The 15,875-nt window shown below is 31.6% G+C and overlaps 2 protein-coding genes across 3 annotated transcripts; one reads left to right on the top strand and one right to left on the bottom strand.

The window, feature by feature from the left end:
* Window positions 1-59: 59 nt before the first annotated feature.
* On the top strand, window positions 60-2,343 carry LOC106298398 (ubiquitin thioesterase OTU1). 2 transcript variants are annotated; one of them, XM_013734512.1, is made up of 10 exons: window positions 80-263; window positions 332-402; window positions 690-783; window positions 873-918; window positions 1,191-1,299; window positions 1,404-1,495; window positions 1,572-1,634; window positions 1,723-1,841; window positions 1,937-2,012; window positions 2,086-2,343. In XM_013734512.1, the coding sequence occupies exons 3-10, from the start codon at window positions 719-721 to the stop codon at window positions 2,140-2,142; spliced, it is 627 nt and encodes a 208-aa protein (XP_013589966.1). In that variant the 5' UTR covers window positions 80-263; window positions 332-402; window positions 690-718; the 3' UTR covers window positions 2,143-2,343. The 2 variants fall into 2 exon arrangements, with proteins under 2 accessions (XP_013589965.1, XP_013589966.1); XM_013734511.1 differs by lacking the exon at window positions 332-402 and having other exon boundaries at window positions 60-263.
* Window positions 2,344-2,936: 593 nt separating this feature from the next.
* LOC106300391 lies at window positions 2,937-6,156 on the bottom strand. The gene is made up of 3 exons (XM_013736521.1): window positions 5,484-6,156; window positions 5,190-5,303; window positions 2,937-4,652 (listed from the first exon to the last, which is right to left on the bottom strand). Exons 1-3 carry the CDS (start codon window positions 5,910-5,912, stop codon window positions 3,156-3,158), a joined length of 2,040 nt encoding a protein of 679 aa, XP_013591975.1. The 5' UTR covers window positions 5,913-6,156; the 3' UTR covers window positions 2,937-3,155.
* Between the last annotated feature and the right edge of the window lie 9,719 nt (window positions 6,157-15,875).

Below are 15,875 nucleotides of genomic sequence, written 5' to 3'. Positions count from 1 at the left end.
TTTAATAAAACAAAATCACAAATAAAGAGATAAGTTTTTATCATCAACCATCTGAAAAAAAAAGAAATTTAGAGAAGAAAATTACGAACCAAAAAGAAAGAAAAATGAAATAAAAATGGTTCTTTTCTTGGTTTCTGGGGTTGTCTTTACGTAACGAAGCAAAGTAATCTAATGAGCAAAAGCGGCAACCCACCATAAAAATCTAATTGTATATTTCTCAATTTCCCAGAATCAGATCTCTCTCTATCTCTCTGCCCCCAACGGTGAGTCCTCCTTTCTTATCTAACTTTCATTCTTTCACACACGTGTTTATGCCTTCTGTGTTAGGTAGATGGATCCAACAACAAGTTTCTGATTGAAAGTTGTTTGCTTAAGTCGTGTTTGGTGTTCATTCTCATCTGGGTAATTCATAAAAAACCAAACTTTACATCTTCATTTCTCCATCTGATTGAAAAGTTGTTTGCTATTCCGAATCTGTGTTTCTTGATCCATAATAATTTGGTTTGGTGATATATTAGATCGAATCAAGACTCTCCATTTTAGCTCGTTTTCAAGTTTTGTTATCTTCCCTGAGTAAACGAATTTTTCTCTGTTTGATATGGTTCTTGGTTAAATGAAACGGCTATGGAGTTTATTAGATTCTTGACTAATTGCGTTTTTTGTTTTTTTTGTTTGGAATGCGAGTATAGGCTGTTCTTGCTAGTTTGAGATTGTTATCATGGAAGGAATCATTGTGAGGAGAGTTATACCATCTGACAACAGTTGTCTCTTCAACGCAATCGGGTAATAATAATAAGCTTCTTTTTTAGTCAATAAGAGAATGTTTTGAAGCTTTTGTTTATTTTCTGAGGATTCTTTTTTTTTTTTTACAGTTATGTTATGGACAAGGACAAGAAGAAAGCTCCTGAGCTAAGACAGGTTTTCTTCTTCTGTTTTAGCTTCTTTCATCTATTTAATGTTTAGCTTCTTCTTTTGAGTTTGTATTTATCCGCTTCCTTATGGTATCTAAAGCTTAGTTTTAGCTGCATTCAGTGTTTATGCTCACTTGAAAACAATTGAAACGTAGTAATACATAGTAACATAGGGTAGACTAATGATGTTTCCACATGAATTGAGTATTTGAACTTTGAAGCAACCAGCTTTGGTAATTTCTCGAAAATAAGACATAAGCTTGGTGCTGTTATGCTTAGGTGATAGCTGCAGCAGTTGCAAGCGACAAGGAGAAATATAACGAAGCATTTCTAGGGAAGCCTAATGAAGAATACTGTGCTTGGATTCTCAATCCAGAGAAGTGGGGAGGTAATCTCATTTGCCTTAAAATATCTCTTTGGTTGATGATGCTTACAAAGTTTCATGTATTGATAAGAGTGTCTTGCCATTTTCGTTTTTGTTTTTTGTGGTAGGTGCGATTGAGCTTTCGATATTAGCAGATTATTATGGTCGAGAGATTGGAGCTTATGACATTCAGACCAGTCGATGTGACTTGTATGGACAGGTATCATCTAACTCTCAAACATTCAAATTCTGCAAAGATTTAAGTATTAAACAGTAGTTATTACTCTATTTTGCAGACCAAAAACTACAGCGAAAGAGTTATGCTGATCTATGACGGTCTTCACTATGATGCCCTCGCTGTAAGTTTGATATACTCATTTGAAAGAAGGTAACTTGATAATCAAACTGGTAGCTTAAGTATTTTACTTCTTGCAATTTTTTTTTTAGTTGTCTCCATTTGAAGATGCTGAGGAAGACTTTGATATGACTATATTTCCGGTTGGTAAAGATAGATCCATTGGTTCCATTGAAGGGCTTGTTCTAAATCTAGTTAAGGACCAACAAAGGTAATACTAGATAAGGTGTTAGTTATTGTGTTGTTAAAATGTGGCTTATGGAAACAAGAGTAAGCCCTTTGAGTTTTGTTTATCATCTGTTTCAGGAAAAGGAGTTACACAGATACTGCAAACTTCACTCTGCGTTGTGGTGTTTGCCAAATTGGAGTTATTGGACAAAAGGTCATTTGCTTTTATTATCTGTACTTCGTAGATCAATAGAGCTCGAACTGATGAAATATATTAACTGAAACAGGAAGCTGTGGAGCATGCTCAAGCAACTGGTCATGTCAACTTCCAAGAATACCATTAAGGGAATGATTGATTTTAATTTTATCTTGTCAACAAATTCAAATTCTGTCTGTTGTACAATTCATATTATGTTGTTTTCTTCCTTTAGATGTATCCTCTCTTCAAGGGGAGCATCATTGTTGTCTCACCAATAATGTCATGAAAATTTGGACATATTTGTCATTCATTTTCTCTTTGGTTCAAAATAAAAACATTCCACACATGTTGAGTCAGAGCAGCTTTTAGCCTTTTACTGCAGGGACATCAGAATTGTTCTTCTTTTTTTTACCACCAAAACACATAATATTTCTTTTAATTATATTAAATTGTAACATTTTTTAGAAAATAACACCAGCAGAGTTACAACTATTAAGCTGGAGATTTGAATATGTAATAAAATTAGTAACTAATTTAAAAAAAATCATTGTCATTTTCAAATCTCTACCATAAAGGGTTAAAAGATAGCATATTTTTAGAAAATAAAAGGAACATAATCATTGTTCAAAAAAAAAAATACAGAATAATTATAATTATAGTGGTACAGATTGAATCTGCATCAAATTTTATAACTTTGTTAATGGAAAAACAGTGACATTTTAATCTATAACATAAAATGCTAGAACTTGCACCTTTGCATATTTGTAGGAAACTAAATATAATATTATTATTTAAATTTTGGTTCTTCAAAATTGTTAAAACTAATACATATAATTAATTGAATAACATTAATTAAAGAAACTACATGTCTTATACTACAATTTATCATACTTATCACCATCAAGTAGTATGTTTCTAAGAAACAATAGCCTTCTCTTACTCTGCTAAAAGGTTTTATCTTCCATAATGACGAGATAACAAATATTATAGTACAACAGTTTTGCTTAATTGCTAATGACCAAAACGACATGCATAAATCTAAAACTCCGGTCTTGCTGGCTTCTCCTGACTGCTTCACCGGAGCATTTTATTACTTCATACAGAATCACAGCCCCGGTGAGAGATCATCAGATAAACCACTCTTACTGGTTGTGTCATCTAAATCTTCTGCTTAAGGACATGCTTCAACTGAACCTTCTGGCTTTCGATCCGAGCTTCAATGAGTTTTGCCTTCAAACTATGCTTCTGTGCTGCACCTCTAGGCCACTCTATGCAACCTTTCATCCCTCCTCGGTTCACATGAGGATGGCTTGCAGATTCCGGTGAAGAGCTCCACTGTCCAACCAAATCCATCATTGGGCTAAACCCTCCTTTGCTTGAGCCTCTCTCCGGTGATGAAACCATTCCAACGCTTGACTTCCTTCCTTCCATTGATATCACCTTGAAGCTGTTATTATCTCCGTTGTTGCTTGCACCTGATGATCTCCAGAGTTTAGCTATTGATGAAACCTTTTTGGATGATGACCGTCTTGGAACAGAACACACTTCGCTTATCTCTGTAGTTGGAGTCTCCTCCCATCCTTTCCCTAAAAAATCTGTCCCACCACCACAACTTGAGGCATTGCTCTCTCGGTGATTGTGATTGTTCACTGAAGGTATGCTTCCATCTGGTGAGTAGCTAGACCCTTGCTCTTCCACGTGGCTCACCGTCTCCCAACCGCTATCATCTTCTTCATTCTGGTGAGTGTAAGCAACAGGCTTCTTCTCCATCTCTTTGTCATCATGACCTTCACCGAGATTCATCTCTTCCAGCATAGCGAAGATATCGTCAGGATTCGCAGGCTCGTATGCAAACTCCTTGATCTCTTGGATGTCAACAGAAGCAGCGCTCTCTCTCAACACCTCCGCCTCTCTCACCTCCTTCACATCTGTAATAACAACGTCTCTTGTCTTAAGGAAAGACTCCAAACCCGCTACAAGCTTGTTCATCTGCGAGTACTTTTCCTCTAACGCTACTTTAGCATCAATAAGCTTCATCTGAACACGCTCCTCGCGCCAGACCTCAGCCATCTGCAGCATCCTTCTCTCGTCGTCTACTTCTTCTCTCAGGGACATTGACTCTCTCTTCAAGGCTTCGATCTCAGCTTTGTCTTCTCCTATCTCCTTAGCGAGCTCATCGCAGACCTCCTCGATCAATTCTCTAGTTTTTCTTTCCTTTTCGAAGTCCTGCATGTAACGCTTTGCAGCTACCTTGGAGTCTGCGAGCTCGTTGACTAGTTTATGATTCACGATCTCTAATCTCTGACGTGTCTTTTTTTCTCTGTTCATGTCGGATTTCATGTCGTCGATGATCGCTCGGACCTTCTCGTGCTCTCTGCTCCTCCACGCGGCTCTCTCCTCGCTGACTTTCCTCAGGAACTGCTCGAGCTTCTTCTTGTGGGAACGCTTCTCGCTCTCGAGTTCGTCGATGCGGGCGTGTGCTTCCTCCAGCTCTGCTTCGAGGGAAGTGACTAATGATACGGCGTTCACTTGTTGGTCAATGCGCTTCATGTTGCTGTAGATTTGGTGTACTTCGTCCGTTGTGTCCATGCAGACAGGATCCCATTTCGTCGCCCCTTCCATAGCCGAGTGTGGAAATGGCATTGAAGGCTCGAGCTGACAAAGAAAAACAACAGACGTGAGGTCAAGAAATCAAAACAATAAAGGAAACTTAAGGACTCAAACAAGAAAAGCCAAATAGGATCTGGACATAGCTAGATGAAATAATCTATTTGGCCTCTAAATATAAGTGGCTAATATGTATACATAACTCAGCTCCACAATTGATTAAAAAATATGTGTATTAATCATTTAGCCTCTAGTCACTAACTGTTTCAAGTCCTATAAATCTGTCCTGAACAGAGTAAATGTATAGAGTTATATGCATATATTCAGTTATATTAAGAATTCAATAGTTTTCATCATGCCCATTGCCCAAAAAGCTAAGACTGACCAAAGCTCCATTGAAGTATTTAAGTTTTTGAGTTTTCATAATCTCAATCTCATTTTTAAGTTTTTTTTTTTGTTCATTTTTGCAGCCAGGAAAAAATGTATAGAGTTCCATGCGTATATACACGGTAACAGTTACATATATGATATATCTAATCATTTAGATAATACTTAGAAAGATTGAGAGGATGAACAACAACACACCGTACACAAGAATCCATTCTTTGTAGTCGCGATGGTGCTAGGGTTCTGCCTTATCCTGTTCTTTGAGCCACCAGAAGGTTTGTCACTGTGGTGATAAAGATATGGAACACCTCCCTGCAGAAGGAACACCAAAGATAACCTTTTTAAGACAGAACAACAAGATTTTATCTTTTCAAAAAAAAAAAAAAAAGCAACAACAAGATTGAGCTTTAAGACAGAACACGCATCAGATCTTTCACTAAAGACAGCTGTTTTGAGAAACAAGAAAAAACATTGAGAAATTAAATTTATTACCTGAAACCCTAATCCCTCTTTCACCTTTCTCTCTCCGCCGCTAACCACCGCGTCGGGAACCTGCAACCGCCATAGCCCGGCGGCGAGTTTCCTAACCGAAACCGGCCGAGTTGTTTTCCTCCGATCCTTGCGCCGTGAAGTGGTCTCTCTCTCATCCTCGTAATCATCGTCTTCTTCAACAACGCCGCCTCTCTCTCTGTTCCGATCCTCGACTTTCCATTTCAGAAGAGGAGTCTCCGGCCGGCTTCTTCTCCCGCCGGGAGCGGCGGATCTTCGCTGACGTGTCAAGCTCGGGTTCCTTGCTCTGCGTTTAGTGACTGTGGTAGCTCTCTGTATAGCCCTGAGATCTGGAGGGTTAGTGAACAGCTTCGTCTCTGACTCCAAGGCCTGTAATGTCGCCGTCGGATACGGCTTTCCGGTGACTTTCATCTGCTCTTAATCACCATCACCGACCAAAGTCTCTTTGAAAAGGGGAAAACGAGAAAGCTCGAGAATCACAGATGAAAATGCGTGACGGAGAGAGAGAGGGAGAAGCTTTGAGCTCGTGAAGCGAAGTTGCTTTGTTGGGTGAGTCGTCTTGTGACTGAAACGAGAGAGAAGAGAGGAGGAGATGAGCTGTGTATACGTATATTTGCAAAACCCATGCGTATTTGGTCAACGGTATAAGATAACACGACGTCGTATCAACGGAAAGTGGAACAAACGCGCGGTTTTGCGCGTTTTCACTAATGAGAAGCTCTCGCTTGGTGGTGCGTGTTGCAGAGAGACGTTGGGAATATATGATTAAATAATTAAAAAATCAAAACATTTGTTTTCTACAAATAAATAATTGAGATACGTATTTTATTTTATTTTAAAAAAATAAAATAATGGGTTAATATCAAAAATAGTCCTCTTTTTTTGGTCATTTTATTACTCAAGCTTGAGGTGGTCTGGGTAACCAGACCGGAATAGAACAATCAATAAAAAGTTTTAGCTAAAAAGTCTAAAGTTGATTTCGCGCTCGTGAAACATGAATGATGTTGAAATCTGGGAAACATATCAGTAGCGTCTCTATCCTCTCCAATTCCGTCGCAAAGCTTGATCAAACTTGAGGTTCCTTTATCATTGCAATCAGCTCCTTACAATCTGTCTCAAAATTCTGGCATGTTGAATGTTGAAATATATTCTCCATTGCCCACCGCAGTGCTTCTACCTTCGAGTGCGTTGAGTGCTTTCCCTACTGTCCATCCAAGCCCAGCCGCAACCACTGAAATGAACAGATGCTGTCCAAGATCCATCAAGCAGGCAGATATTACCCAAGTTTATGACTTGGGGTCCCTCATTATTATTTTTTTGTGTCACTGTTTGTACCACTTCGTTCGCATCAAACCAGACTTGACATTCACTTTCTGCATGTCGAACTAGCTCCAAAGGATCTCCGTCGATCCCCCGTTAATATCAAAAATAATAGTCTAATAATATATATGTACAAACTTTATGTACATGCAATGCATAAACCTAAGATCATTTTTATCAATGGTATTAGTAAAATAGAAAAGGAAAGAGAGATGTTTATTTGAGAATCTTAATAAAAAAACACAAGATACTCTATGTTTTCACTTAGTTTAACTTTTTTCTCCTCTAGGTTAAGGATTTAATTATTTATTTATTTACGATAAAATTATTATTATTATTATTGTGAAATAATTTTAAAATATCTTAGCATTAATAATGCACTTAGTCAATTTAACTAGATCTCAGCTTTTTTTTTTGCTTCCCTAGCTTAGGTATATAAAAGGTTTTGACTAGAAAACAAACAAAGAGACGACGAAGACATCAAAGGGTATCCTAGGCGGAGATGTCGGCTCATTGGATTCACCAGCCTAAGGCCACATGACCTTAATATCTTTTACCTTCTTTTACTTTGTTTAATGGTTTAAATCTTCTTTTCTAGTTTGTTCTGTTTCATTTGATTTGGTTTCGTATTCGTTTGTGTCTCTCTTGTACATGTTTTTGGTTTTTAAATGTTGGCTATATACTTGTCGGCTCCATTTTGAAAAGAATTTATGATTTTGTGAAATTAAATGTTAGTATATGATAACACCGCCTAAACCGCTTCCAAACCTACTCATATTCAAGATAACCGTATGATACTGCACAAATGTCTACTCAAATATAGATCAATGAGATTGAAAAAAACAACCAAGCAATGCAAGTTGGGTTGCCCAGCAAACTACAAGTATGGATTATACTCAATTATTCTTATTTATCTACCACTACGAATTCTTATATGAACATGGAAATAAATGTAGATTAATGAGCCAGCCTCTTTAAACGCGCCCTCTTTGGGTGCTTTACTTCCCAGTTCCCATGCTATTCTTTGTTTTTGGTGTGTGTCTTTAATTTTTTCTTGTTTCTTGTATTTTGGTTCATAGTTTCTTGATTTTATTTTATTTCCTTGAATTTCTTCTAATTCTAATCCTAGTCCCAAGTTCTATCACTGGACCCATTTCCACGTATTTGAGACGTTCACATTACTAGTGTAACAATCATATTCAGTATTCCCAATAAATTCGATATTAATAATCATAAATAAATATGATGACAGTGATTTGCGTATAGTAGATTATTATCCAGGATAGAATTTCAATTCTTACAAATAATTTTAGTGTCAATGAGGATTATCTGGAGTGATTGGAAAACAATTGAGTTTAGAGTAAGATGCGATCATCTGAGTCCAAATTAGACAGTGGAGAATAATTATTTTGTTCATGTAAAAAAGCTTTAAAGGCCTCCAAAATAAATTCTGAAAACTAACTAACTAATGCCCAAATATGATAATAACTTATCCTGGAGAATATAAAAGGGATCAGCAAGGCATTTCGTCCAAGGATTAAGCCTTCTATTGATTATGTGAGGTAGTGGTCATGGTGTGTTGGAAAGTTTTAACATAATGGATTTGAATGCTCTCTTAGAAAGTTCAAGTAGTATATGAAAGCAGATTATAAACCAAGTGGGAAAAGCATTCAACTAGTATATGGATTTTAAAGATAGTTTTTTTTTTTTGAACCACATAAAAATAGTATTTTTTTTTCTCAATTTTTCATGGACTGCGCTCTGTTTTCTTATGAGCCGTCTCCTTGTGAACCGTCCTCCATGACTCCTCTTTCCAAATGTAAATTTCATTCATCTTTGGGTTGATCGCACTTCGCACCGCCTAGTATTTCAACATTCGATGTAAGTTTTTGCAATGTTCTAAAACATGCTGGAAGTTCACTAAGAACATCTCCAAAAAAAAAACTCTATTTTGAAATTTTCAAAACTTTATATTTGAATTTTAAAGGTGTTCTTCTCCAAAAGTAAAACTTCAAACTCAACTTCAAAACTATTTATATTTTATAATATGGTCCTTATATTTGTCATAACTAATTTGAATTCATAAAACTTTTGTAAATAACTAGCACATATATAAACATATTACAACAATATTAATTAATAAAATATTCTATTAAAATTTAAAAATTTAAATTTAAATAACTTAATTAATATTAAACTTCAAACAAAATACCATATTATTTCATAAAATGATTTTCGTAATGCATATATGATCTATTAGTGCATATCAAATTAAAAAAGGCTCTCCTCATTTTTACTTTGTAGATTATGAGATAAAAGTTGTAGAAATCAGGTAATATTGATACGTGTAAATACAAGAGACCGGAATAAGAAAGTAAAAGAGAAACATAAAATATTGCTAAAAGACTAATTTCTTTTCGATGATATTAATACTTGTGAATATATTCGATATGAACAAGAAAGAATTGTCGAAAAAGACATCAAAAGCAACAACAACAACCATCTTCAGTTACACAAAAAAATTTGGACAATATTTGAAAATTTTGAAGGTTCCGGATCAAACTTACCTGACTATTAGTGTTGTTGTAATATTTAAATTTGTGTAATAGTTATGTCTTCATGTAATTTTTTTAAAATATTTTTGTTAAGTTTTTTTTGTATATTATTGTTGTCTAAATCTAGTTTAAAATATTTTAAATCTTATTTTAGAATTTTATTTAATTTTATGTGTAAAATTTAAAATCTGTAAACAAAATTTAAAATATTTATGAGATCTAATTTTTTTAAGGATTAAAACAATAAACGAGAAAATATTTATGAATCATAAAGGTGATGTGTGATTGTAAGGACCAAAATGCAAATAAAAATATGAAACTTCAAATTTGAAGTTTTGAAAAATGAAACTCTATTTTGAAGTTTCTTTTTGGAGAGTAAAAACCTTCATATTTGAAGTTATAAAGTATTTTTGGAGATGCTCTAAACGATATACGCCTAATTTGTAGCACCATATACATAAACGTTTTAATAGAGTTTAGACAGATATAGTTCCACATAATAATATAGTTGTATATATATATATGTATTATCTATATATATTTTTATTTTAGAACTTAAAATAAAGAGAATTGCCCTAAAATAAACTATACTTCAAATATATAGTTTATCTCGTTTCAAACTATAAACGTTATTATGTATATGAATTATTGAAATGTATATAAATATTGTATACGATGAAATTAAGACGGTCCATCACCGCCTAGCATCTATTTAGACACCGCTTACTACGAATTTTAGAACACTTAACTAATTTTTTTTTATCTATTGATCATGTTATTAAAAAAAATTCCATTAACCACGTAATTAGAAAACTTTGAATATTAATATGATGATAATAATACTTCAGATCAATAGATCTTGCCTTTATCTGTTGATCCCTGCATAGTTCAGTGATAAAAAATATACTTTATTTTATAATATATTAAGAGAAAACCTTTAGATCTGAAGTTTTTGTAGTTTTGTACGCAGTTACTATTAATTTACTATAAACTAATGTAGCTTTTTACAACACTTAGACCGTGATTATCGCAAGGGTCCTTAAATTTTTTTTTTTTTTTTCTGTTTTCTAAAAAAAAAAAAAATTAATTGCGGGCTGCCACGTTTCGGTGGAATCCGTAAACAGTGCTAAAACCCCCCAATTACCGATCCTTATTTGATGATTTTGGAGAGTAGTTTTCAAATTTTTGTGAGACCCACGCGCCAGTGAAACCCACATTTTGTCAAAATATCTCCCTAAAGACCTTGGGATGTTCATGCTCTTACGTTCTTAGATCCATAATTCTATGTCTATATAAAAGCTACAAACATTACTCCAACAGTGTTCTAATATATACTGGTAGTTACCAACTGTTTATTCCTTTTAAAAATAAACTAGATGTTGATATATCCATATAATTTTGATATTATAAATGTTTTAATATATGATTTACATTTTATTTTTATATATTGTGTTATCTCATAATTTTATTGGTTATGTTTCTTATTAGACATTATTAATATGTAATAACTTGTTTTATATATTTTACTTTGTTATTAATAGTTTTTACATATTAATATATTTTTGAGTTCGGTGCAATAAATTGAGTTCGGTACAATAAATTCATAATATGAAATAATCAAATAGAGAATCTCATTCAAAATATTTTGTTTTATTTCTACAATTTGCATACAATACATTTCAAAATTTTATTTAGTTATATTGTAGAAAATATATATTTATAGGATTATTTATTTTCATGTTGTGTTTAAAATATATTTTAGCATCTATCATTTTAGTATATTATGAGATTCTATAAGTAAATAAATTGTTCAGTTTAAGTAATTCAACACAATTATTTTAGTAGATTTTACACATAGAGCATCTATCATGTTATTTTAATATATTTTATCGAAATATGATATATGATATTTTGGATGTTACCATATTAAGATTTTTGATTTTTTTTAAATTTCAAAGTATTATACCACTTTGATTTTTACAACAAAACTTTTTCATTTTACATTTTTAAAATATACTTTAGCATCAATGATTTTACCTTTTTAAAAATTTGGAATATTTTAATTTGAGTTTGAAATATTAATTATTAAAATTGTATATTTGGTCAAGAGAAATTTAGAAATTAGATAACATTTTGAGCTTGAAGACTTTTTGTTACTAAACTAATGCATTATTTTATATATTCTCAATATATTTTGTTATAATTAAAAAATAAACATTAATTTTAGGGAAATTGCCACAAATATCATATTCAAAGTATCACTTTTCATGTTTACACTAACCACTTTTACCCCCACTTTTAATGAAGGGTAAAAGACACTTATACCCCTAGGGTTAACTAATCTAGACTTAAGGTTTCGAGTTGAGGGGTGGGGTAGGGTTTTTGAAATGTGAAATTTAAGATTCTAATAAATGTATAAATAAATATTTAAAAAAATAAAAACAATTAAAAATTAGTTTCAAACATAATTTTCAATTTTCAGTTAATTTAGTAAAACTTCATATTCTTCCTAAATCAGTGAACAAACCACAATAAAATCCCTATTCTAGAGAAACGAAAAAAGGTTCAAAAACTCTCTGACTATCATCATAAGTTAGTTCATGAAACAACAATGGATTAAAACCATATTGTCATTTTTTTAAAAAATTTCTAAAAATCTACGTGTTAACCTCTACAAAATATTCAGATTTTCGGTAAATGGTTAATATATTGAAGTCTATAATCTTTAATGTTTTTTTAAAAAATTTCTAACTAAATTGTACATTTGTATTAATGTATTCTAAATTCTCTTTCATGGTACATGGGTATCGTTCTATTTTTTTATCAGTTAATTTAATAAAACTTCATATGCTCCCTAAATCAGTTGACAAACCACAATAAAATCCATATTCTAGAGAAACAGAGACAACAAAAGTTCCAAAACTCTCTCACCATAATCATATGTTAGTTCTGATACGACTATGTATTAAAACAATATCGTAATATTTTTTGATTTTTTTCTCAAAATCTATGTGTTAAACCCTACAAAATTTTAAGTTTTCCGATAAATGGTTAATATACTGAAGCCTATAATATTTAGTGTTATTTTAAAATTTCTAACCAAATTCTACATTTGTATTAATCTATTCTAAATTATCTTATATGGTGTATGGACATCTTTCTATTTTTTATCAATTAATTTAGTAAAACTTCATGTGCTCCTCAAATCAGCGGACAAACCACAATAAAAACTCTGTTCTAGAGAAACGGAGACAACAAAGGTTTCAAACCTCTCTGACCATCATCATATGTTAGTTCATTATACAACTATGCATTAAAACAATATTGTCATATTTTTTGAGTTTTTCTAAAAATCTATGTGTTAACCCCACTACAAAATATTCAAATTTTTGGTAAATGGTTAATATACTGAAGTCTATAATCTTTAATGTTTTTTAAAAATTTATAACCACATTATAAATTTTTATTAATGTATTCTAAACTCTCTTTCATGGTACATGTGCATCGTTCTATTTTTTATCAGTTAATTTAGTAAAACTTCGTATGCTCCCTAAATCAGTGGACAAACCACAATAAAATCCATATTCTAGAGAAACGGAGACGACAAAAGTTCTTAAACTCTCTGACCATAATTATATGTTAGTTCATGATACAACTTTATAATAAAAAAATATTGTAATATTTTTTGAATTTTTCTCAAAATCTATGTGTAACCCCTACAAAATATTAATTTTTTTGATAAATTGTTAATTTACTGAAGCCTATAATCTTTAGTGTTGTTTTAAAATTTCTAACCACAATATCCATTTGTATTAATGTATTCTAAACTCTCTTTCATGGTACATGAGCATCTTTCTATTTTTTTATCAGTTAATTTAGTAAAACTTCATATGCTCCCTAAATCAGCGGACAAAGCACAATAAAATCCTTATTCTAGAGAAACAAAGACAACAAAGGTTCCAAAACTCTCTGACCATAATCATATGTTATTTCTTGATACAACTATGCATTAAAACGAAATTGTAATATTTTTTAAATTTTTCTCAAAATCTATGTGTTAACCTCTACAAAATATTAAGTTTTTTGATAAACGGTTAATATACTGAAGTCTATAATCTTTAGTTTTGTGTTAGAATTTCTAACCACATTATAAATTTGTATTAATGTATTCTAAACTCTCTTTCAAGGTACATGGGCATCGTTCTATTTTTTTATCAGTTAATTTAGTAAAATTTCATATGCTCCCTAAATCAGCGGACAAAGCACAATAAAATCCATATTCTAGAGAAACGGAGACAACAAAGGTTCCAAAACTTTCTGACCATCATCATATGTTAGTTCTTGATACAATTATGCATTAATAATATTATAATATTTTTTGAATTTTTCTCAAAATCTATGTGTTAACCCCTACAAAATATTCAGTTTTTCGGTAAATGGTTAAGATACCGAAGCCTATAATCTTTAGTGTTGTTTTAAAATTTCTAACCACATTCCACATTTGTATTAATGTATTCTAAACTCTCTTTCAAGGTACATGGGCATCATTCTATTTTTTTTATCAATTAATTTAGTAAAACTTCATATGCTCCCCAAATCGGTGGACAAACCACAATAAAATCCCTATTCTAGAGTAAGAGAGACAACAAAGGTTTCAAACTTCTCAGGCTATCATCATATGTTAGGTCATGATAAAATTATGCATTAAAACAATATTGTCATTTTTTTTTTGAATTTTTCTCAAAATCTATATGTTGATTTTCGGTAAATGGTTAATATACTTAAGCCTATAATCTTTCACTGTTGTTTTAAAATTTCTAACCATATTCTACATTTGTATTAATGTATTCTAAACTCTCTTTCATAGAACATGGGCATGGTTCTATTTTTTATCAGTTAATTTAGTAAAACTTCATATGCTCCTTAAATCAGTAGCAAACCACAATAAAATCGTTATTTTAGAGAAACGAAGACAAACAAAGTTCCAAACTTCTCTGACCATAATCATATATTAGTTCATGATACAAATATGCATTAAAACAATATTGTCATATTTTTTGAATTTTTATCAAAATCTACGCGTTAACCTCTACAAAATAATCAGTTTTTTGGTAAATGGTTAATATACTTAAGCCTATAATCTTTAGTGTTGTTTTAAAATTTCTAACCACATTCTACATTTGTATTAATCTATTCTAAACTCTCTCTCATGGTACATGGGCATCGTTCTATTTTTTTATCAGTTAATTTAGTAAAACTTCATATGCTTCCTAAATCAGTGGACAAACCACAATAAAATCTCAATTCTAGAGAAACGGAGAAAAAATGGTTCCAAAACTCTCTGAATATCATCATAAGTTAGTTCATGATAGAACTATACTTTGAAAAAATATAATCATTTTTTGAATTTTTCTCAAAATCTATGTGTATGATTAATATACTAAAGTCTATAATCTTTAATGTTGTTTTAAAATTTCTAACTATATTCTATATTTGTGCCAATGTATTCTAAACACTCTTTCATGGTACATGGACATCGTTCTATTTTTTTATTAATTAATTTAGTAAAACTTTGTATGCTTCCTAAATCATTGGATAAACCACAATAAAATCTCAATTCTAGAGAAACGGAGACAACGTGGTTCCAAAACTCTCTGAATATCATCATAAGTTAGTTCATGATAGAACTATACTTTGAAAAAATATAATCATTTTTTGAATTTTTCTCAAAAATATTGTAATATTTTTTGAATTTTTCTCAAAATTTATGTGTTACAAAATATTAAGTTTTTCGATAAATGGTTAATATACTAAAGCCTATAATCTTTAGTGTTGTTTTAAAATTTCTAACCAGATTCTACATTTGTATTAATGTATTTTAAACTCTCTTTCAAGGTACATGGGCATCGTTCTATTAGTTATCAATTAATTTAGTAAAACTTCATATGCTCTCAAAATCGGTGGACAAACCACAATAAAATCGCTATTCTAGAGAAACGAAAAGTTCCAAAACTCTCTGACCATAATCATATGTTAGTTCTTGATATGACTATGCATTTAAACAATATTGTAATATTTTTTGAATTTTACTCAAAATCTATATGTTAACCCCTACAAAATATTAAGTTTTTCGATAAATGGTTGATATACTGAAGTCTATAATCCTTAACGTTGTTTTAAAATTTCTAAATAAATTCTACATTTGTATTAATGTATTATAAACTCTCTTTCATGGTACATGGGCATCGTTCTATTTTTTATCAGTTAATTTAGTAAAACTTCGTATGCTCCCTAAATCATTGGACAAACCACAATAAAATCTCTATTCTTGAGAAACGGAGACAACAAAAATTCCAAAACTCTCTGACCATAATCATATGTTAGTTCTTGATACGACTATGCATTAAAACAATATTGTAATATTTTTTGAATTTTTCTCAAAATTTATGTGTTACAAAATATTAAGTTTTTCGATAAATGGTTAATATACTGAAGCTTA

This window comes from Brassica oleracea, chromosome C6, assembly GCF_000695525.1.
Source record: "Brassica oleracea var. oleracea cultivar TO1000 chromosome C6, BOL, whole genome shotgun sequence".
Taxonomy (NCBI): domain Eukaryota; kingdom Viridiplantae; phylum Streptophyta; class Magnoliopsida; order Brassicales; family Brassicaceae; genus Brassica; species Brassica oleracea.
Note: the sequence above shows the minus strand (reverse complement) of the source record. Positions and strands in the feature narration are given on the sequence as shown.